Source organism: Atractosteus spatula, chromosome 25 (assembly GCF_055471065.1).
Source record: "Atractosteus spatula isolate fAtrSpa1 chromosome 25, fAtrSpa1.hap1, whole genome shotgun sequence".
Classification (NCBI taxonomy): Eukaryota; Metazoa; Chordata; class Actinopteri; order Semionotiformes; family Lepisosteidae; genus Atractosteus; species Atractosteus spatula.
This window is the reverse complement of record NC_142730.1, coordinates 3,941,897-3,965,564: the sequence shown is the minus strand read 5'-3', so window position 1 is coordinate 3,965,564 and position 23,668 is coordinate 3,941,897. Positions and strand designations below refer to the sequence as shown.

The window sequence follows — 23,668 nt, the reverse complement described above, 5'->3', positions numbered from 1 at the left end:
AACTAGAATTTAAATTATTTTATTAAATTAGACAGTGACTGGATGCCACTTTTTAAACAAAAATATCGAAGAGTATCTAATAAGTCATCTTTCAAAAAATAAGTTGTAGGACACAAAACAGACACCGGCATTAGGTATTTGTGCTGTGATTGAACTGGAATATTATGCACTCCATGCAGTTACTGTACGGTCATACCATAAATCTTGACTCAAATGGACTAGACTGGCTTATCTGATATAAAGTATGATGTTCTCAAGCTATTATTATTTTTCTATTCACAAATGCTCTTAGGAAAAAAGCTCACGCACTTCATCCAGCCAGAGAACATTTCACTGATGTATTGTAGAGCTACTTAAAAAAAAACAAACAGCAAGGTCTTTCTCAAGGGTGTTAACACAAACTTGGCTTCAGTCATGTTCTTCCTGCTTGGCATCATTTTTTGGTTCTATTGATCTTGGCACTGTGAATAAAATGTAATTAATGTCACATTTCTGTCTTAGTTGTTTTTATCTGTCATCATACAAGACTCCAAGTCTACTAGTTGCATTGAAATTACCTTGATTGACTGTCTGCTGTGGCCTTTTACCATTGTTTACATGTGGCTTTTCCATCCATTTTCTAATGCTTCATCCCATTGCAGGGGTGCTGGAGCCTATCCTGGCACAAAATGGGCAAAAAAGGCAGGATAACACCCTGAGCAAGATACCAGTCAATCACAGGACACACACAGACACAGACTTGTAGCTTTTCTTTAATTATTTAATGGTCGATGAAGCATCCTTTTAGAATAGTTATGTTACACCTAGATGAGCCTGAGTTCACGCCCCCTGATCTCCATAGCAACTGGCTGAGTTATCACTCAGAGCCAAACACCAAACAGTGCCTTGAGAACATGATCAAGCAGCCAACAGCCATATCACCCTGCAACTCACAACTGGCAATCCACTGAAGCTCAGTAGGTGTGAGCCTGGCCAGTACCTGGATACAGGAGACCTCCTTAGGTTGCTGCTGGAAGAAGTGTTAGTGGGGCCAGTAGGAGGCACTCATCCTGCGGTCCATGTGGGTCCTAATCCTAATGCCCCAGTATATTGACGGGGACACTATACTGTAAAAAGGTGCCATCTTTCAGATGAGATGTAAAACCGAGGTCCTGACTCTCTGTGGTCATTAAAAATCCCAAGGTGTTTCTCGAAAAGAGTAGGGGTGTTACCCCGGCGTCCTGAGCAAATTTCCCATTGGTCCTTACCAATCATGGCCTCCTAATAATCCCCATTTCTAAATTGGATTCATCACTCTGTTCTCCTTCCCACTGCTACCTGATGTGTGGTTAGCATTCTGGCGCACTACGGCTGCCATCTTATCTTATCTTATTTTATGTGGGGGCTGCACAATGGTGGTGGAGGGGAGTCCCCATTACCTGTAAAGCGCTTTGAGTGTCCAGAAAAGCACTATATAAGTGTAATGCAGCTGTCTATGCCACCTGCCCCCCTCTTAATGGGTAATCACAGTACCTCATCAGTGCCGGGTTCTTAAGCCCTGTCCTGTCCTCAGTCAGATGCTTTGTCTTTGAGCTTTTGCTGAACAATTTATTGATGTCACTGTAGGACATTTAATGAATTTACTGCTATGTATTAAAATGAAATAAACCACCTTTTTATAATGTTCAAATTGTTTTTGTAGCCCTTCCTACGCTCTTTTATCACATTAAAAAAATATATAATACAGTAAAGTTATCAATGATCCCTTACTGAACTAATTCACCTTAGAAATACTGAATTTATTAACTACATAAATTCATCATAAAGTCATAAACTCATGCCTCCGTACAACATTCTTTTTGATCTTTACAGAAATGAGAAGCTTAATCTCTTAGTTGATTGAATTACACTAATATTGTTTTGTACAGTAAAGGAACAACCTTCTTGAATTAGACTTAGAATTAATCACCTCCTAGTCAGAAGATTATAGATCTCTGTTTTCGGTATTGTAACCAAGCCAGTTTGACATAGATTGTTCTTGTTTCTCTTTCAAGAATAGATGAAGATTTTCAAGCTCACATGAATATTGAAATTATAGAGGTGCAGCGTGGGTTCCTTGTTCCTTGTTGGGGGGGATAAACATTCATCCATTTTCATAGCATACATCCGTTTTCTAGCCTATTTATCCCTATTTTAAACACACGGACAAACAACTCACACCAGGATAAGTTTTCCTAGAAACCAAATAACCTACTCGTATGTATGACTCTGGAAAAACCACCACAAAATATAAGATGACCACTGGACAAACTACTGGTCAACAATTTAGGATTTAGGCTGGTACAGTATATACAGTAGTATGAAAACTTTATATTTAATGGAATGGCGGCTCCAAAATGCTACAGTGTACATTTTGTTTCCTTTGGCATTAAATGACCTACAGTATACAGTATGTAGCACAAATGGATGTGAACAAATTTATTGCCAGCCTCCACTGGTTAAGAGTTAAGCCTATCAAGAAAGGGAGCCACCACAAGCATTCCTTCTCCAACCTCTCCCAAGGGAGGGTAAATACATTCCAGTCATATTCATTTTGTTTCTGTTTCTCAAAGGCAATAGCTCACACCTTCTGTGCCTTGCAATTTACTTAAAAACGTCAATGTTTCTAAACATTATGCAGTATTCATTCAATATTCAATGTAGTGTTCAAGAAATAACAAGTGTAAGTCATAAGCAAAAGCTTAGTAAAAATGAATAATTAAGAAATGTATAATAAAGACGAGTTATTCAATTAGATTCAGCATATACCAAGACATCCATTAAGTTTGTATTGTGGAAGTGAAAATCTGTGAAATGATAAAATCCCTCAATGTTCTTTGCCACTCCTTATTTTACCTCCTTAACTATTTAAAAAATAATTTATTTTTAATTATTATGTACTGTTTTGTAATATACTGTCTACATTGTGTGGTGTTGTCTGTCATCTGCAGTACTGTGCACGTCTTGAGAGAATGGTGTGAATAAGAATTCCAATGTACTCTAGTACATGTACTGTACATTTGGCAATAAACTCCTTTACTCTAATATACTCTAAGCAGAGTCTTAACTGACAGCACCTGTGCCCAGCAAGCAGTACCTGTATTCAATTTGCCTCCTGGGACCACCTTAATTTACTTCTATCAATTACAAAACAAAAGGGGAAAATTACAGCTCAAGATGGGCTGGAAGGCCAGAGAATCACACAGGGTAAAAAAACGTGTGGATTTCCCAGCCCATATTAAACCCTTTCAACAATTTTGCCCCAAATTTTCTTACAGCAGGTCTATGTGGCAAAAATAGACTAATGCAAGGCAAAACCTCCAATCTACTATATAATTCTTGTAAGTAGCTTAACCAGTTTTGATTAGGACATATTTACACGGCTGTTCTGTCTTTTTAATTATTTAGGTATGTATTGTAGGTGAGTTACTATAATAACATTTTTAAATAAAATTAACCAATGAAATACAGTATGCATCATAATCCCCCCAAAACTAAAAAAAAACTCAATGTATCTCAAGTAATTCCTGCAAATTGAGATGCCAACAACACTAGGTGATAAAACCAAAAACAGCCTAATTTAATATCAATACTAACTAAATACCTCAATACGAACAAAGAACATTTGTACTCTGTGCCCTTTTTCAAGCTTGGAGCAATCAGTGCAAGAAATTACATTCCATTCCTATGCAGTGTACAAGTTATTGCATACTTTAGTTTGCAAGCTGAAATATGTGATCAGTCCTGTTTCATTTACTGTAGTTACACTTTCTATATTACTTTCTAAATGATTGTTTGTAAAGGAATGGAGAAATTAATGCCTTATCTGTGTTCACGTGTGTTTCCTCCCATAGTCCAGAGATTGATATCTTATGTTAACTGGTTAAGAGAAAAATTGACCCTAGGTGTGAGTGTGTGCCCAGTGATGGACTGGTGACCCACACGGTATCCTGCCTTGGCCCTGTTGCTGTCACAGATGTCGGAAAGGACAAACCGTGGAGAGGCTGGAGAGCGAAAAAGACCCTGAATTGGGGAGTTAGTCAGGGCTCAGCAGTGCAAAGAGTTCTGGGAGTGCCGTATAGAAACCTGTGCCCTCAGGCCTTGGACGGAGCGGCAACCTGGTGCTAGGCGGGTCTCAGGACATCCGACCGTCAATGCTGAGCGAAGCAGAATAAGTGACCCGGAAATATATAGCCCCAGAGAGAGAGACACCGGAAGGAGAGCAAAGCACAAGAAACTAGGGACAGGACAGAGAAGGAGCGCCCTCTGGCTGCAGAGTGCGTGACAGTTGCTTGCTGGGATAGGCTCTGGCTCCCCTGTGATCCTGATTAATAATAAATTATAATTCCTTACACTTACACTGTATATAGTCCTTTTCTTGACAATCCACTCAAAGTGCTTCACAGGTAAGGGGAATGTGCAGCCCCCACCTGGGTGATGCGATGGCAGCCATAGTGCACCACTACGCTCACCACACACCAGCTATCCTGGAAAGGAAGTCAGTGCATCGCAGGGCTAGAGAAAAAGGATGTTTGGAAGAGAATCTCAGTGTGGTTTTGGGTGGTGGGAGGAACCTGGAGCACAAACTACACGGTGAATATAATGTTCATGCCTTCAGATGTAAAATCATAATCTGGACCACAAGCTTCTTAGGCATCAGCATTAACTACCACGCTATTGTGCAGCTGCATTTTAGAAATGGGACTTAAAATTCTTATGTGGACTCATTCCAAGCTTATCTAGCGAGAGTCTCTAATCAAGAGTGCAGAATCTCAAAGCACGCACAGAAATCCCGTTGTCCTCTGAGGTGCAACATTTCATGAGTGGTACCTTGCAGTTGCCTGTGATCTTGCAGTACGTTACGTGAGAATATTACTCATGCATGATGACAGTGCACATTCCGTAAAGCTGTATGCAGATCTCTTTTATGACACAAATTCCTTATCCTAATATGTGGAAGTGGATAGAAAAAATCATGAGCACTTTTGAAAGTAAAAAAAATGCTAGATGTCTTAACAATACGCACCTTGTGGAGAGGTAGGCTTTGGAGACATGACTGTAACTCCTGCCATAATCTGTAATCCCAAATTTCACTAACCTCTAATCTCACATGAACACTGGATAGAAGAATGAATCTACATTAGAAATCAGGGTAGCAAATTATTTTTTACTGTCTAACAAGCCATATAGTTGTATGTATCCATTTAACTGCAATATTACCTAATTGCAACATTTATATTGCAATATTTATTAATTTGTTTTTTTTAAGGGGTTTGATTTTAGTATATGGATTCTTCTTTTATTAGTGTAGTGCAGGCTGGCATGTTGCTTTTCACCTGGTCTTTTTCTTGTGCCATAGATGTGGTTTCAAATCACCACAGTCAAATGTTCAGAAATTGAATATTGAAGCATCTTGTTGAACCTTTTGTTCCAGAGGCAGGCATGGAGTGCATGTCTTTGTGTTTAGAGCTGTGTGAGAGTGCATCTGGTATTTGTGAACAATGAAAGGCAAAGGTGAGGGTTTAATTTTACACCTATTGTTCCAATAGCTGGTAATTGCAGCTATTTTCTTTGCACGTTCTGTCAGCCAGACCATCTACCAGTAAAGACCGGTGTACTTCGTCAATTTCAATGCATTCTACTGCAGTGGCAGGCAAGAGGCTTGAGTGTTATCTTGGGGAATCTGCACACTTACTCTGTGCCCAGTCTTGCATGTGTCACATAATAAGATAAATGATGTGGAAGTTAACATTGGTCAGTAATCTTGTTTCTTGGAAATGCTCCTGTTTGTCACCCATGGACACAACGTTAACATAGTGAGACATGTATGTTAACTATGCTGCTGAAAAGTGTTGTTCTATGAAAATCAGTCCATGTGTAATATTGCTTAAGGGTTTCTCAGGTTATGTTAGAAATAAAATGACATACAAAATGTAATTGAAAGAAATGAATCTTTATACTAGTAAAATTATTGTGAGGAAATTTGCCAGAATATTACAAAGCTGGAAATGTGCTGATAAAGTCAAGAGACATCTTTGGGTTCAACGACAGAAACAGTGGGAGAAATTAAAATGAAGAGGAAATCAACTGAAAATACATTAAACAAAAGAAACTACTTCATACGAAGTCGAAGGTGTTTGGAGCTGAATTCTTATTAATACTGTTAAAATCATTTCCCTCAGGTCTTCCAAAGTAAGGCTGGGTGTGATTCTCAGATTACATATGCAACTAAAATTGAAATGACTAAAATGAATGCAAGGCCTAAACCTTTCTGTAGTCCGACTTTTACTTTAATTCATACTTTTATTTTTCTTTTACATTCAGGTGCATTCTGCACAAATAATCCAGTGCAGGCTATGGTGTGATTACAGAGTTCATTTGTTCATTTTCATGTGGATTTCTATTATACTGTGGCTGCTATGAAACACCAATTGTCAAGCTGAGTTCCAATTGCAGGGCTGAGAGCTACCCCATTCCTCCAGGGTAAAAACCTTTATTGAGTAGAGGAAGGGGGGGCCAGGCAGGGCTCCAGGGGAGCGAGACAAAAAACCCGTACAAAAGTACACACAACAGAAAATAAACCTGGGAGACCAGGGCAACAAACCACACAAGAAAGATTCACAACAGATAGGAACCAAGAGTCCAGAGAAACAGGGGTCAGGAGACCAGGGAACACAGAAACCAGGAAGTGAGGAAACCAAACACCAAAAAAAAAACCCAAAATAGAAAAACACCGCACACAGGGCAAAAAATAAGTTCAAAATTTTGTCACAGATGACGGGAGTGACTTCCCGTGGAAAGCCAGGTATTCGTACACAGATGTCGGGAAGACATACCGCTGTTTGACCCGCTCACAGCCACGGAAGTCGGGAGTGTGTGTGATGTAGATGTTTCCATTCTCGGTCCTGCTCCACTGTTGTACTCGGTTATCTACATATTTGCATAAATCTCTTCTTCCATTATATTCTCATATTCTTCATCCACCTGTAGTGAAATTCCCAAAAGACAAAAACAAAACAGCATGTCATTGATGCAGGGTACTGCAACGTAAATTCCCTTCACCTTAAGAAATCTATTGACTCTTCACATGCTCACAATTTAAACAGTGTCTCACTGGGTGTTTATAAAAGCAATCATTTATGACATGATTAAAGTATTCAAGACATTTTAGTTCCATGTATTTTTTATTTATTTTTACATGTATTTTAAATTCTGTATAAATGAAAAAAAACTTATTTACTGTAGATCTTTTCTTTACTTCAGATGCACTTAGGTAGTGAAATATTTAATCATACTAAAGGTCTGTGGAACCTTACAAAGGTAGTACAAAGAAAATTCTGCTTTCTCAAATATAATAGGACTGTGCCTCCCCCTCAGGTAAATTGGACACTACCCATCAAGTACAACAGAGAAAAATCAATTTTCTGGTGGTACTTGACGGTAAATGTATTTTTGTCTAATATTTTTAATTTATAAATAGTTCACGCACTATACCTCTATGTTTCCATACACATGTTGATTGACTTCATAGTCTGAATAGTGCGGGATGTGAAGATCTTCTATTTTCCTTCCATAAGAAATATAAAAAAATAAGTCTTACATCATATTGTTCAGTGGAATTACATCACGCATCCACAATTTTCTATATTCCTGAAAACAGTTGCACCAATAAATGTAAGAACGGAGTTCAAGCAGCATGGACTAAAGGAGGGTGACTCCATTATGGTGCTACAATGACAGTAATTCTCCTGCACACAGTTGTCAGTGGTACTGTACAATATCAAGGGGGTTCTGACAGTGAGACTGCAGTCAGACGGAGACACCTTCACTGTAAACAATGTGACCAGACACAGTGGAGCAAACCATACAGTGGGACGAGAGGAAGGGTTGATGCACCAAAAGGCAGATGATCAAATCATGTTTAGAGTTATCTTTAGAAAAAATATGTGGCAATCTGAAACTACAGGCAAGACAAAGTTAGAAACACAAAATAAATTAATGCAAGCAAGAGGAAAAAAAATATGTGACATAACTGACAGGAAAATTAATATAAGATCCTTCCCACATCCTCAATTCTGAATATCAACTTCTTCCTTCTGGCAAATGTTTTAGGGTTCCCAAATGCAAGTCAGATACAAACATTCCTTTGTCCCACTATCCATTAAAGCTGTCAATGCAAATGTAAAGGCTAAACATAATTTTGACTCTTACAACCGACTTGAGTGCAATATGTTTTGTGATGTGTTATAAATGTTACATGTTGTTATGTGTTATACATGCACTGATACAGAAGATGTTTTCCTGCTGCTACTGTTGATAATGATAAAAAGCAAAAATGTGGCTCATTAAACATGTATGCACGGAACATTTCTTCTACAGATACTACCTTCTGCTTATTATGTAGGAAGGATCGTGCATCTCATGACTTAGGCTTTTTCCACTGGGTGCAGGCTTGTCACATGTTCTCCTGTTAACAAATAAAAAACAAACATCAACAGCATTCTGTGAATGTAAATTTTGAGTGAATCACTTTTTTAATAGATGGAGTGGTCAACCCAGGATATGAACAATCACATTCCATCCAGCCTTATACTGTAGTTCACCATTGACCTATCAATGTTTAAAGAGCTAAATCTGATTCAATTTCATTAGCTTTAACCAACTATGGTCACCTTCATTGCTAAAATATATAAAATAATTAAATTAATCACCTTCAGTGGCCTAAGTGAAATGCTGTCTCCTATTGAAAAACTGAGAAGAATGGTGCTGTTCTTATCAGAACTAGTTCCACTGGTTTGAAAAAATTTCAGTAGAGTGTAGAAGGAATAATTATTTGGCCAGAGGCCCATGTGTTTCCAAACAAACATCATTTTACTGTCTTTATTTCACTTTCACGTCTCCACAAAAGCTATCCTCACATCACTTTAATTTCCTTAACTTCCGTCCAGTGGGTGTCTAATGGCACAGGAAACATTGTAAGATGTATCATAACCCATCTTAAATTATTTCATTCCTTCTCTAAAGGAATCTTCTGTGAAATACAGGGAATTATGAAGATGGGTGATCAATGGATGAAACCATAGGAACCATATTAGTGGCTCAATCAATACATAAGCTTGCCCAAGTGCATTTTGAGCTCTTACATTATGGGTTCAAGCCTGGGTCATGCCATTAGTTGACTATAAACAGAATACCATAATCGGAGAAACACAATTGGCTGATTGCTGGTCTTAGCAAGACTGGCTGCCACAGTCTTCCAGGCAATTGCAGACATATGGTATACTGTTGCAGGTAAGGGTATCTGCCTGTATTTCCTCATTATCCCTCACGTGCACTCACAGGGTTTATAGCTGTGAGGCAAGACACACAAATGCCTACTTCAAGAATGGGAGTAGCAGAAATAATTTGCATAAATTTATTTTTAAAAAAGACTAAAAACCAATAACCAGGGAACAGCCTTTCAAAAAGCAGGAAAGAAACATGTAACATCCTTTCAAAAACGAAGGTTCAAGGGACATTTTTCACTAGCATAACAAAAACATGTTTTTTTCCAATTCTGTTAACCTTAGGGTTCTTTTGACACAGTGCTGGTCTCTCTTTAAGACAGTTTACCTAGTTTGCATTACTGGAGGTACATTACCAGATGGCTGATTGACCATTATTTCACACAATGTAATATTGTACTTTTTGTGACACTGGTGAATCAGAAACTCTGGAAATGTTCATGGTCTTTTCCATGACAGTGTGCCTGCACCTTTATATTCCAGCTCAGCTATCAATGACCTAAATATGTTTGCTATTTGTTTAAGTGGACCATTTTATATTTTTTTCCAGCTTGTCAGGTGCTTTAAAGAGATACAAAAAATTTGCAGACACACAGTCCCTCCAGGACCACAGTTAAAGACAGCTGCTCTAGTCTAATAAAACTCTTTATAAGTTACCGACTAGCTTGCACTAAACAGCAAACACAGGTCATAAAAAGAATGCACTATCTACTGTATATCTCAGTTTGGGACCAAACAAAATGACCGATTACCTGTTTCTGTTCCGTCTGAGTAAGAAACCTCCAATGGCTCCAATGACTGCTACCACCAGTATAGAAACAGGAAGGGCAACAGACAATGCAGAACCTGAAAACAACAGACTTCCATTTTTGTTTTCTGTAATGAAAAGTAAGCAATATACAAGGTGCTGGATATTTTTCTTATTTAGACTTACAACCTATGAACTAGTTTGTTAACATTTTAAGAAAATGAAACTCCTTTGACCCTTTCCTGGAATATCTAGAAAATACGAGTATAAGTACTGTATAATTTACAATCTCTCCTCAGTAGCATGCACAAAGTCAGTCTGGCCCTGGTCCTTGACAGATTCAACCCCTTCTGCCTTTGAAAGCTAAAGATCAAGTTAACGTAGACAGTAGTCAAAAATATGAATAACAAAGCAGGTGGGAATTTGATTACAGCGAAAAAGGGTAAATCACATTCCTCTTAAAGATTGTGTTGGTAGTGCTTTGTGGTAAGGTAAGGATTCGGCTTCGCAATAAGTGAAACACGCTTGTCATTCCTTTTACTGTATGTTCACTTTAAAAGCAGGATTCCCTAGCTTAAATAGCAACTTTAAGGGACTTCCCTTCCCATGGGCCAACACAGGATATTGTATACTGTAGGCAGGTTTGGGACTGTTCATTGATAGACTAACATTATTCACATTCAATTCATGTGTGTGAATGCTTGTGACTTTCATGTGCTATGAGTAGGAAACAACGTACCAGCACTGGGCACATACAGTTCCACTGTGGAATTGCCATGTGTGTTTCTGGCATAGCAGGAAATTGACTGTATGAAGCCCACAGCTCCCTGCAGGGTGTCTACTGTCACTGAGTCCTGTCTTTCTGAGCTCCTGTTCAGCAGGGTCCCATCAGGAAAGAGCCACTTAATCTCAGCAGGCGGGTTAGAGTCCACAATGCACTGACAGATTATCCAGCTGTTGCCTAGATTACAGGAGGATCCTTTAATCTCTGGTGCATCTAAAAACGACATGATGCAACTCATATGAGAAGAATTCTATACTGTACAGTACATATTTTATACAGGTGTCATGCTTTTCCTAAATGTACCTGAAAGCACTTGACGTGCTTCAAATGGAAAAAAAAAACCAATAAAAACATACAAAAGTAAAAAAGAAAATATAAAAAATAGAAAGAATAGGAAAACAAAATATTAGTTATAAACATTAAGAAATGAGGAAATGTCTGCATTTTAGGCTAGGATCTAAAAAACCCAGACGGACTCTAATATTCTTGAGGAAAGAAATTCCACCTCTGGTGGGCATAAAAAAAAACCTAGTCCCCCATAGAGAGGAATCTAAATTTGGGGATGTGATGTACAGTATATCAGACAATGGCTACTAAAAAGCCATTTTCATATCAAAAGCTGCTTTCTGATGTTAAACGTCATATTCACCAGAAGTGAATGACCACCTGTACTCTCACTGTACTTTTAAAACTGATTTCACACACCAACATTAGCTAACTGTCAGAGTTCGTGACCTGATTTCACTTTATGTATTCCATTATAACTGGTTTTTCAGATCTAAGAAACCAATGGTACTGTACATGATTTAGTATAAAAGGACAACAGTTGGTCATAGCAAAAAAAAAACCAACAGGCTACCCAAAAGGCCACCTTTTACTCACACTCTACATTGCTCTGAACGGCAGTGGAGTTGCTCTGTCCCAGTCTGTTCTGTGCTGTGCAATAGAAGGCTCCGCTGTGTCTGGTCACATTATCTACAGTGAAGGTGTCTCTTTCTGACAGCAGTCTCACTGTCTGAACCCCCTTGACGTTGTACCACTGATAACTGTGTGCAGGAGGATTACTGTCACTGGAGCACCGGAAAATGATGGAGTCACCCTCCTTTATCCCATGCTGGTTAAATTCCATTCTCACATTTACTGGGGCATCTGGTTTTAGGAATATAGAAAGAAACGGTATGGAATGATTAGTCCATATTCTGTTTTAGGTTCTATTGGAAAGCAACAAAATCCAATGTCTATTTTATTCCAGTCTTTAAAAACTATATGACAATTTCTAATCCAACAACTGTCATCTGATCGAAGCTTTCCTTCCTCCTAGAGTCAGAACATCATAGTTAAGTTCTGAGTCTCGGTCGTCTAAAATGTGTGATGGGCAGCTTTGCAAGGAAGAAATATCACCACCTTTTTAAAAAAATACCAGTAAAATTAGAGTGTTAGGCATTTATTTTTATGATGAAGTACCCCCTTTAAACCACAAGATCTGTAAATCACAAAACAAATTTAGCTTCGCACTTATAATACGGTGGTATTCAGAGATTATCCCCAATTCTAATTGTTTTTTTTTATTTTATTTCCTCCTTTCATGTCATTTATCCAAATGCGCATCTATTCTTTTGAAGCAATAGAAGAAAACTGATACTTCACTAAAGTCTTACTGCCCTTTGAGCTCTACAACAGGTTTAAAACCTATGCAGTTCTGTTTTTATACCACCGGACTTGACTGTACAGATGCAGCCATTCAAAGTGCGCGTTACAGACACGTACCGCAGGTGACGTCGCTCAGTATGACGCAAGATGACGCGGGGCACCGCAGTACGTGATTGGTTGACCGACAGGGGCACTCGTGGTCCGTTGGTCTGTCGTAGAAAGACAGTAAACGTCTTTGCTGTGCCCGTTGTAGGTATTGAATTTTACCACTGAAGGGAAATCTTAGTAGCTGAGCATAAAAAGAATAGGAGCATACTGTAACGCGTGTGAAGGTCATAAACGATATTAATTTTGGAACATAAACATACAGTGTATAGCTGGTCTTGGTACTTTAAAGAAAAAAATACACACCAGTATTCCATTTCTCCCTAAACATTTTAAGCTTCGAAGTCTTTAACTAACGCGATACCGGAGTCAACAAGCATACTTTTAGAATTTGATTAAAAGGGAATATAATATGGAATCGCGTATCTAAAGAATTTAATAATGGTATTCGTGTGCTGCGACAGGGCTGTGTAGGGCTGTTTCGCCTGCCTGTTCATGTGAGCTGTCTTGTAGACGTGACTACCAGCTGACAGGTTGTGTTTTCGAATCCAGCTGGTGCTGGTCTTTTCTTTTAAGAAACATTTCTTCGAAAAAATAGAATAGCGATATTATGGACAATCAATTGACTTTTATATTTCAAAATATCGCAACATGATCGATATTTGCGATATTTTGAACATATCTTCCCTTCTGACAGCGGTGCCTGCTTCTATTGTGTGTGTGTGTGCAACAGAGTAAATTTTTAATAGCGTTTTAAGCGAATAGGTAATTAGATTGCTCGTAAACCTAATCGCTTTTTCTACATAAACACAGCATGATTACTCTCTGAAAATGCTTTTCCTTTATTTTTAAAGTAGGCTCAGATTTCAACTATAGATCGTATTATTATAAACTTTCTTGGAAAAATGTATTTTATGTAAACCATGTTTGCTATTAATTCATTTAGGGCTAAAATACGTTCATTGTCTTCCAATCGAGTCGAGTTGACATTGGAAGCCTGCCACACCCGGACTGTTAAACCAACGCATTAGCACGTCAAAGCCCATTGAGGGTATTGAGCCAGTATTGGCTTTAGTATTCCCCCCCTCTCCCCTCAATTCAATTCAATTCAAGGTGTTTTATTTGCATGACAGATGGGTACAAGCAGTGTTGGGTATGTATATTGTAACGCTTACGGCAGACAGGCACTGTGTAACAGCCGGCGCACCAGAGCAGCGCACCGAGGGAGCGTCTGCATTTATAACTTGGTTTTTAAAATTAGTCAAGCAATATGAAGCATCTTCTTTTACTTTTGAGTCCCTTAAATACATTGAACACAGCTTTCTCACCACTTAAGATTGCTCTTGATACCATCCTTACACAAAGCAGAAGGGAGATTTTAGTGCCTGAGCATAAAAAGAATAGGAGCATACTGCAACGCGTGTGAAGTCCATAAACGATATTAATTTTGGAACTTAAACGTTCAGTATATGGCTGGTCTCGGTACTTTAAAGAAAACATACACACCAGTATTCCATTTCTCCCTAAACATTTTAAGCATCGAAGTCTTTAAGTAACGCGATACCGGAGTCAACAAGCATACTTTTAGAATTTGATTAAAAGGGAATATAATATGGAATCGCGTATCTCAAGAAATTAATATGCAATAACTGAGTCAAGGGACTCAGAGGATCCAAGGCTAGACTGAGTATAATAGGCTTCGGGCTTCTATTGTGACATCTACTGTAAATTACAGAAATGTTAAAAGTAAACAAAATAAAGTAACTAAAATGTGGTCTAAAATCACCCCTTTAGACACCCCTTTTACTTCACTGGTGTCAGATATGAAAGGCAATAGTCTCCCGTTCTGTCTGCTGTGTGTTGCAGCAGAGGGACTCCCTGCCGCTGAAAGGGGCAGAGTAACTTGCATGCCCTCTAGTACAGTTTACACATGCACGACTTTAAAAGCTAGCAAGACAGGTTTCGATTCACATTAGCTGGCGAGCCTTGTTAAAAAAACGAATGATAATGTAACATGCCACTGTTCATGAACAAAGTTATACTGAGATTTCCTAAGATACGCGATTAAAAAATAAATAAATAAAAATTTGAATCTCCCGCGGAACACATTCCATAAGAATCAGTGGTTTTACAGTATATATCGCCTTTAAAGGTGGCTTCTCAAAACGCTTTACGGGATAAAAACAACCAGAACAGCAGCAACAACAATATTGTATTTCGTTGCACTTTGAAAACCAAGTAATAACTTAACTATACAGTACGTGCAAACGTTTCGTATGTTGCTGTCGTGAATGTCTGCGTACCCATAAGTATCTTATTTGCCTTGAGTCTGTCTACAGTATCTCTGTCCCACTACCCCCATCTCTCCCTCAATTCAATTCAAGGTGTTTTATTTGCATGACAGATGGGTACAATTCTTGTTGGGAATGTATACTTTGATATTTACACCCGGCGCGGCACCGAGGGAGCGTCTGCATTTATAACTTGGTTTTTAAAATTAGTCACGCAATATGAAGCATCTTCTTTTACTTCTGAGTCCCTTAAATACATTGAACACAGCTTTCTCACCATCCTTACACAAAGCAGAAACTGTCCGATGACTCACAGTACAAGTGGAAAGATTACAGATTTTAATCGTCTTTAATTTTGTCTTTAATTTTGCCTGTGGAGTGTATCTTATTAAGCTCTAAATTGCATTTTGAGCGCGGTTTTTTACTTTTTTTTAATTGCATTTTGGGCGCGGACAGCACATACAAGGGTTAATGAACTGCGCCAAGAAATTTAAAATAGTATTCTTTAGGTGTGAGGGTAGGAGTGGACCGCAGCAGGCATAATCAGCAAACCAGGAAAACAAAGAACAGGACAGGTGAGATGTGTATCCAGAAAGCGAGTGATCAGAAAAAGGAAATGGAAAACGCAGAAAAAGAAAACGCTTTACAGGATAAAAACAATAACAACAGTAGTGGCTGGGCAAACGATTTTTTTTATCGAAATACAAATTGAGATACTGTACTGTATAATGATGTGCATGAACAAAGGTATACTGCAATTTTCCTTAGATACGCGATTAATGCTTCGTAGGAGGAGGCGGTCTTTTCCTCTTGTCTAACAGTTTGTCCACAAACAAAACATTCCTGTTAGACAAAAGGAATTGAAAAAAACCAATTTTGTCAATGAAAACCGGTGTGTGTGTCTCTCCCTGCTGGATGTTCCTCTCACAAACTGCTGAATGAATAAAATAATTTTATTGAAAATGCGTTTGCGATTGTCTGGTATTTAATCTGGTCCCTTTTAACTGTTTTTCGATCTACTGTATTGCTTTGAGATGCCACTTTTAAAGGCGATATGTAAAATAAAGTTTTTTTTATTATTGTTATAGAGAAACATGATCAGATTTTCCCTGGTTCAGAAAAAAGATCTAAAGTGCTACACATAACTTTCTTAATTCGATGTATTTAAAGCAGTGAACTACTGTAGGTGTCACATAACATTCAGAAATACAATCACGTATTTGACAAATAAAAACGATTATAATCTAATCCTTCCACGTTTGATCCCAAAATCCCAAGAAATATAAATCTTGACGGGTAGAAAGCTATGCTGAAAGTTTATTAAGATGCTTAGAAGACAAAGATACTGTATCAATTTATGTTGCATTAGCCTGATTATGATTAAAAAACACATATAATTAAACACGCGTTTGCGATTTAAATCAGAACACGATTTAAATCAATATCGATTCCATATTATATTAGCAGAAAAGCTTAAAACTACCACTTTTTCACACGCTATTTCACATGCTAGTTAAATACTTCGATGCTTAAAATCGTTAGGGAGAAATGGAATACCGGTGTGTATTTTTCCTTTAAAGTGCCGAATCCTGGAATCTGACTGGCTGACACCCCTCTGAAGTGGTTCCATAAAATCTGGTATACGGAAAAGAAAGCGTTGATAAATACAAGTGTCTTTTAATACACTCTTTGCTGTGCTCTTGAGGCATGACTTTTTGCATGACTCCAAGGCATGACTTTTTTATGTATAAACATCAGTATTTACTGCTATTAATTACTGTACGATTTATAGTTGAAATCTGAGCCTAGATATAAAGTTAGATATAAAGTTAAAATCTTGACAAAGCAATGTAGGAAATACAGAGAAAATAAATTCTTTCTGACATCTAAAATCAGTTTCGATCAAGGTCTCTAAAACGAACAAGAAAAAGAAGATTTTCGGAGGGCAATTACGCTGTGTTTATATAGAATAAGTGATTTATGAGCAATCTAATTTCTTGTTCGTTTAAAACAGTGAAATGTCAGCTGTAAAAGATCGCACCAGAAACAGCACTCACTCTGCCTGTCATAGACGTTCAGGAAAGGCTGAATGAAGTCATGTCAAGTACAATAATTCGGAGAACAATAATACCAGTTGTAGGACAGTATATAAGGAGGATAAGGATTTTGAAGTTGACTCGAAATCTGATAGGTAACCAGTGCAAGGACTTGAAAACAGGTGTAATGCATCCCTGATAGGATTCTTGCTGTCATATTCTGAACATATTGAAGATTGCTCAGTGTGGATTTAATTTCCCCAGTGAACAGGATGTGCATTTATTAATTCTAGAAAAAAAGCCTTTCTTGATTTCTCTAGTTCTTAGTTTCTCTAGTTCCCTTTAAAATAAACTATTATTCCACAATGCAGAGTATTACATGGCCAGTATTTACACATGATATTTGTGATTTAAAGAAATTAACACAAGCAGCTTTTGGAGATTTAAGTGTTGGCTGAGTTATTGCAGGATAAAAGACTAGAGATGTTGGCAAGAAGAAGATAGTTTGGGGAAAGCTGAGGAATACACTTATAACAAGAACACTTCCTAATGGGGTTAGGCATACTTTTGATGAAGATGATGAAGTTAACAGACTATATGTTTACATAGATACTGAAATAAGGATTGTATTTTAGATTATGTGTAGTTGCTGGCATTGAACTGTGTGTTGGATGCACATGAATTGAAGGAATGGGCAAACATAGCTGATGCGGATCCACAGAGCCAGCATATTAAGATGTTTATAATTAGAGGCAATTTGTTTAAATAACTAGGTATGGATACTGATGTGCAAGAGAGGTGGAAAGGCTGTTTCCTTAAGCCAGCAGTAAAAAATATTTTATTCTCAGTGAGATGCTGCCATTTCATAGTGGGTTTCTAACACTGTGTATAGTTCCATCCACACAGTGCCTTTACTTCCATTTCTAATCTCTTTATCCAGTACAGAGGATTTGGAGCCTATCCCAGTAAGCAACGGACACAAGGCAGAATACACCCTGGACATAGCGCCAGTCCATCACAGGACAGACAGACACAAACACACACAGACCAGGGCCAGGTTTCCCATAAACTAATTAACTTACCAGTATGTTTTGGAGTGCGAGAGGGAGTCATATCACACATATGGAGAAAAACCATGTAACCCAGAGAGAACATGTAAACCCCACACACACAGGATGGCAGGAATTGAACCTAGGACCCCAGTGCTGCAAGATAGCAATGCTAACCACTTTGCCACCATTATAAATGGATGGATATCTTAGTTATCTTTCTAGTTCACAGGTTTGCATGCATAATTTAATTTTGAAAGCCACTGAGACATCAGGTACTACTGTTGTATTTATGAAAAAGAAACAAAACAAAAAACATACTAACAACTGTGCCATCCTACGCCTTAGCTAATACATTTTATTATTCATAAACAGTTAACATTGTTAGCAAAATATTTTGAATTATATTTAACCCTATTTTTTCTTTAGTTTTGTATTTAACTTATTATATGATAGTCAGACTTAATGTATATTTGAACAATGAAAATATATTTTTACAAGATTTTACATTAAGCACTTAAAATTAATATGGTTAATAATAGTAAACTGTAACATGCTGTAACAAGATCGGTTAAACAGCGAAGAAAATGCTTTCAGAGAAAATGTTTCAGGTGTGAAGAACATAGATCTCCAATGCAATTTCAACCAAACCTGTTCCCACACACCCTGCCCCCACTACCATTAGAATATACACAAAGCACTCAAATCTTTCGAGCTAATGATCAGGTGACCCGAGAGAGAGCGAGAGAAACACCAAGGGGTATCACCAAGGGTATTAATAATACGATCTATAGTTGAAATCTGAGCCTAAATAAAAAGAAAAAGCAAGTGATTAGGTTTATGAGCAATCTAATTACTTATTCGTTTAAAACGCTATATAAAATAAAGTTTATTATTAATTTGCTGCACAGAGCGGTGAATATTGTTATGCATAAGACAAAGATAACGATCCTGATCAGTTTAGAAATCTGTGTACGCTGTAAGGTTTTTACTTCTTAAACTTTTAAAGTACACGTTTTGAATAGAAAGAAATCCTCTTCCTGTTACAGTATGTATAGCAAACTAGCACGTCTTTTTTCTCCAATCAGAGGGGTGTCAGATGGTGTCAGCCAATCACCATTCTGCGTTGGGTAGCAACGGGTGACTGTTCTCAGGCGGAAGATGTAAACAGCTTAATGTTCGTGTTAAATAATTTTTTAAAATTCAATTAAACGGGCACAATTAAGACATTAAATATACATATACATACTGTATACAGTACAGTTTGCATACGGTAATATGTTACGCGATTAAAAAATAAATAAATAAAACTGGAAGGTTCAGCACCAGCTGGATTCGAGCACACACCCTGCCCGTTGGCAGGCACGCACCTAGACCAGTCGGCTACAGTCAGCTCGCATGAGCAGGCAGGCGAAACAGCCCTACACAGCCCTGCCGCAGTACATGGATATAATCATACCGTTATTAAATTCTTGAGATACGCGATTCCATATTATATTCCCTTTTAATCAAATTCTAAAAGTATGCTTGTTGACTCCGGTATCACGTTAGTTAAAGACTTCGAAGCTTACAATGTTTAGGGAGAAATGGAATACCGGTGTGTATTTTTCCTTGTGATATTTTAAGCTCTAGTTGAATGATAGGTGTCGCATTTTAAATCATTTTCGTAGTTAGAAATTATGAAACGCCCTGTTAAAAGCAAGGAAGTTTTTATGCCCGTTGAAGTAAAACAAAATGCCTGACAAAGTATGGCTTGGACAGATTCCAAGTGCTTGTACAAATGTGCTAAAGAAATTATACTTTGAGTATACAGCTTGTCCAAAGTCATCCATTATTAATACTATTAGTAATATCTCCGGTAAAGGCTTTGATGCATAAATATTTCTGATAAAGGTAGGTTGTGTACTTTTGTCCAACTGAGCAATCTTGCTTTCATAAAATATACCAACATTTTAATGACTGAAGATTAACATGCTGTAATACACTGTTCAAAATTAAAGGCTCAAATGCTGTACATGAGAGGTTAAGCTCCCCCTGGCGGTTTTACAAGGTGACGCCGGATAGTTTCCGGCAGAGCGTCAAATGACGCGCGATTAACACGTCACACTGCGTGACACTGCGAGATGCCGCGCCACGCCCACCGGGGTATGCCGCAAAATAACGCACGCATTTTGAATGGCTGCATCTGTAAATTTGATAAAATGACTTACAGGTCACGTTCAAGATGATAGAGTTCTCTGCTGTCTTTCTTCCCCTGTATTCAGACCGGCAGGTCAGAGTTTTCCTGTGGTCACTGGCTTGGGGTTTAAAGGTCAGCACTGATGTCAAATTCCACTGTCCATTTCCCATTGGTTCTGAGTAAACAGTGGGCATCATGCTGTTGTGGTTCCAGGTGATTGTAGGAGGGTGAACAGGACAGGTGTGATACACTGAGCAGGAAGCAGAGAGATCAATACCTGCAGTGGCTTCCCTTTTTACAGATATAGAAGGAGGATCTGCTGTCTCTGCAGAAAAAGATAAAGCACATTACTTGGAAGAAATTATGTTTGTATTTTTCAATTTACATTTCTACACAAAAACAGTAGTATAAAAATGTTCATGTTCGCAAGGCCAGTTTTTTTTTTAATAATACAAATGTAATTCCCCTTCCCCCTTAATTATCTCGTAATTCCACCTTTTTCTTCACATTGAACATCTAAAAGTGACTAACATGTGTGGCAACAAAGTTCGTGCAAGCTTACCTTTCACAAAAACGGATGTTTTATTTTTGACGTAGGAATATTTATCCAATCCATGTATTTCGATCCGGAAGAAATAATGACCACCGTCTTTTTGTTTCACTGGATCAAGCTTCAGAGAACAGTTTTTCTGTCCCAAATCTCCAACTAGTGCTGTACGTCCTCTAAATCTATCTATTACAGAACCGCTTGGGTGATAAATATATTCATAGGATTCTGTGAGCCAGATGCCAGTCATCTGAGAAACACTTCTCTCTGATCCTGGATAGTTAAACTTGCAGGGTATCACAACACAAGAACCATGCAGTGCAGATAATTGGAATGGTGTCTCTGCAGTCCATTCTTTGAAGGTGCTGCTAACATGTATCACTGCAAAAAGACCATAATTCTTGAATTATCCTCTATTTTCATTTTTATGCTTTTCTTCAAGAACATTAATTTTAATGTTTATATCTAGCCTCAGAAACATTCTTGTTATCTTGTGCATGTGAAGATTTTTTTTTTCAGGAAAAATATTTCCTCTGTTGCAATATGGGAAAATACATGCTGCAATTAACAAAAAAATATTTGATAAAATGGAACATATACTGAGGATTTTTTTTTTCTAAAACAATTCATTATATAGTATGTCAATGAAAGCAAACACTGATGTTCCTACAATAAAGAGAAACAGAATGAAAACAAAAATCAAAGATGGCTTTTAAAAAAACTGAAATGTGTTATTACCACCGCCCCCATCTTTAATTTCCTTCATACAGATCACGTACAGTACACACTTAAAAAATTAAAATGCTTGGGGATCACCGATTCAAAGGGAGCATCGTGTCAGTAATTCAAATCTGTCCTACATTCAATGTAAATTAGTTGCATGATTAGTTTTTCATGATCTTTTACAATTTCAAGCAGTGAATTATGATCCCCTCCCCAACAGTGACTTCTACATACTCTTCAAATTTTCTTCTGAAGGATATGGCTCACTGTTTTGTGGAATTGTCAAAGTCCAAAGTCATTATCTATTCCAAATACAAGAAAAGCACCTTTTAGGCAAAAACACTGACATAACAATAGTCCCTTCCATAACTTCAGTTCCATCCCTGCAGCTGTGAGCCTAACTGACTCCCTGGAGCCACTGTGAAGACAAACAAAATGTACTTTTTTAATTAATTTTCATCACAGTTCACATGCAGTATGTTGGAAATGTTCAAATGTACAGTATTTGTACAGGAGAAACCTGCAGTCCTTACTGATATTTACTTGATTTACCAATTCAGAAAAGAAAAAAAACAAAAATTTTTCAAACCAAAATTTAAATAAATACCAATTATTTATTTGACCACACAACATAAATCATCTGAAATATTAAGCTTACAAATTCATGTCAAAGAGTAAGGAATAAGAAAATAGAGCACTTACCCTTTTCTAAAGCAGCTGTGCCCCTGGTTTTGTGATTCATGTGAGGCTGAAGATTTCTACAAGTTGGGTGTATGTGTATACTACAGTATATACTGAATATCAGCCTTTCTGTTTCATTTCTTACATTGGCAATTGTAATTTTTTCACTTTCTTGATAGAGCGTTCCCACTTCCCATTTTTTTGTAGCTTTTTTAAGTAGAATCTACTTTATACGTTTAGCCATTCTTCCTTTCTGTTGTCCTCAGTCATGAACCCTGATGGGTCTGTAGTCTGCTGGAACACACTGACACTTTGTGTGAGTTTTCAGGCTGACTCTTTCCATTCTGTGCACATGATCTAAAAACTGCATCACCATGATGTTAACCAGGAAGAAGATGGATGGTCATAGCACACACTGATAAAGCCCAGGTTGAGTGTGATCAATGCTAGTTGGTGTAATAGAAATTACAAACCATCTGGACCCAAAGTAAGTCCTCATCAGGCTGCATGATTCAGCAGTCTGTTTGGTGGGGGGGGCAGGAGTAGTTATGTATTTTTGCTACATTAGTAATGTAATGATGTCTTCACTATACTCTTAGACATGAATCAATGAATCTATCCAGACTTGTGAACAATTGGATTCATGTGTATATTTTGTCATAGTTTGGGATGGCCCAAACCTGATCCTGGAGAGCTATTAAATCATCGATTTATAGATACTTGGAACATATCCAATCCCAAGCGGGTCTCAGGACATCCGAACGTCGATGTTGAGTGAGGAGGAAAGCATGAAGAGGAAATATATAGCCCCAGACAGAGACACACCAGAAGGACAAGCAAAGCACAAGAAAGTAGGGACAGGACAGAGTAAGAGTGCCCTCTAGCTGTAGAGGGCATGACAGAAAAGCAGCCATTGAATTAGAGGAAATTGTAGAACACCTCCTAGCTCAACAAGAGGCAGGATATCAGATATACTGTACTCAGGGCCATGGGGATGGCATCAGGAGTAGCAGTGCCCAGAAGGGAGGAGAGTGGGCAAAACACAACAGGAGATATTTTTGTCTTTGAACTGGACAGCCCAGTGTTTAGAAGTGAAATAAATTAAATGGTCAAAACCCCAAACTCTTCATGCAGTAGCTTTGTAAATTCTCAACAATAACTAAGGAGGACAAAAAGCTATGTGCTTGCTATCATAACCAAAACTAGACATTAGAATTTTTTTTTATTTTTTTCTGCTGTACCTATATACAGTCGAAAGGAAAATAAACTTAATAGAAGCACTTTTTTTATTAGTATTAATCCTTTATTAGTATTATTAATCCTTCAAAAACAATCCACATTTGACACTTAGAATACTGAAAAAACAGATTTTGTTTACATATTCAGAAGTTTAAATGCCTATTACAAATCCTCCCTAACATTGATTTTCTATTTGTAATTGATATTTGAGATTAATTTAGTAAAGAGCATATACATAACCAGAAAAGAGAGTTTACCAATACCATTTTATTTACTGTTTTAACATTTTATGATTGTCTTCACTGGGATTAATTAAAAAAAAAAGAAAAAAAAT

General features: G+C 37.7%; 1 protein-coding gene across 4 annotated transcripts; it reads right to left on the bottom strand.

The window, feature by feature from the left end:
- Nucleotides 1-6,000: 6,000 nt before the first annotated feature.
- Nucleotides 6,001-22,316, bottom strand: LOC148815102 (sialic acid-binding Ig-like lectin 14). Of its 4 annotated transcripts, none has more exons than XM_088904987.1 (10): nt 22,117-22,316; nt 21,649-21,832; nt 20,707-21,072; nt 20,176-20,469; nt 11,717-11,983; nt 10,790-11,047; nt 10,055-10,178; nt 8,405-8,485; nt 7,513-7,585; nt 6,001-7,002 (listed from the first exon to the last, which is right to left on the bottom strand). In XM_088904987.1, coding segments are annotated over exons 2-10 (1,518 nt in total). In that variant the 5' UTR covers nt 21,650-21,832; nt 22,117-22,316; the 3' UTR covers nt 6,001-6,948. The 4 variants fall into 4 exon arrangements, with proteins under 4 accessions (XP_088761113.1, XP_088761110.1, XP_088761112.1 ...); XM_088904984.1 differs by having other exon boundaries at nt 21,741-21,832; XM_088904986.1 differs by having other exon boundaries at nt 10,055-10,148; nt 21,741-21,832.
- Nucleotides 22,317-23,668: the final 1,352 nt, after the last annotated feature.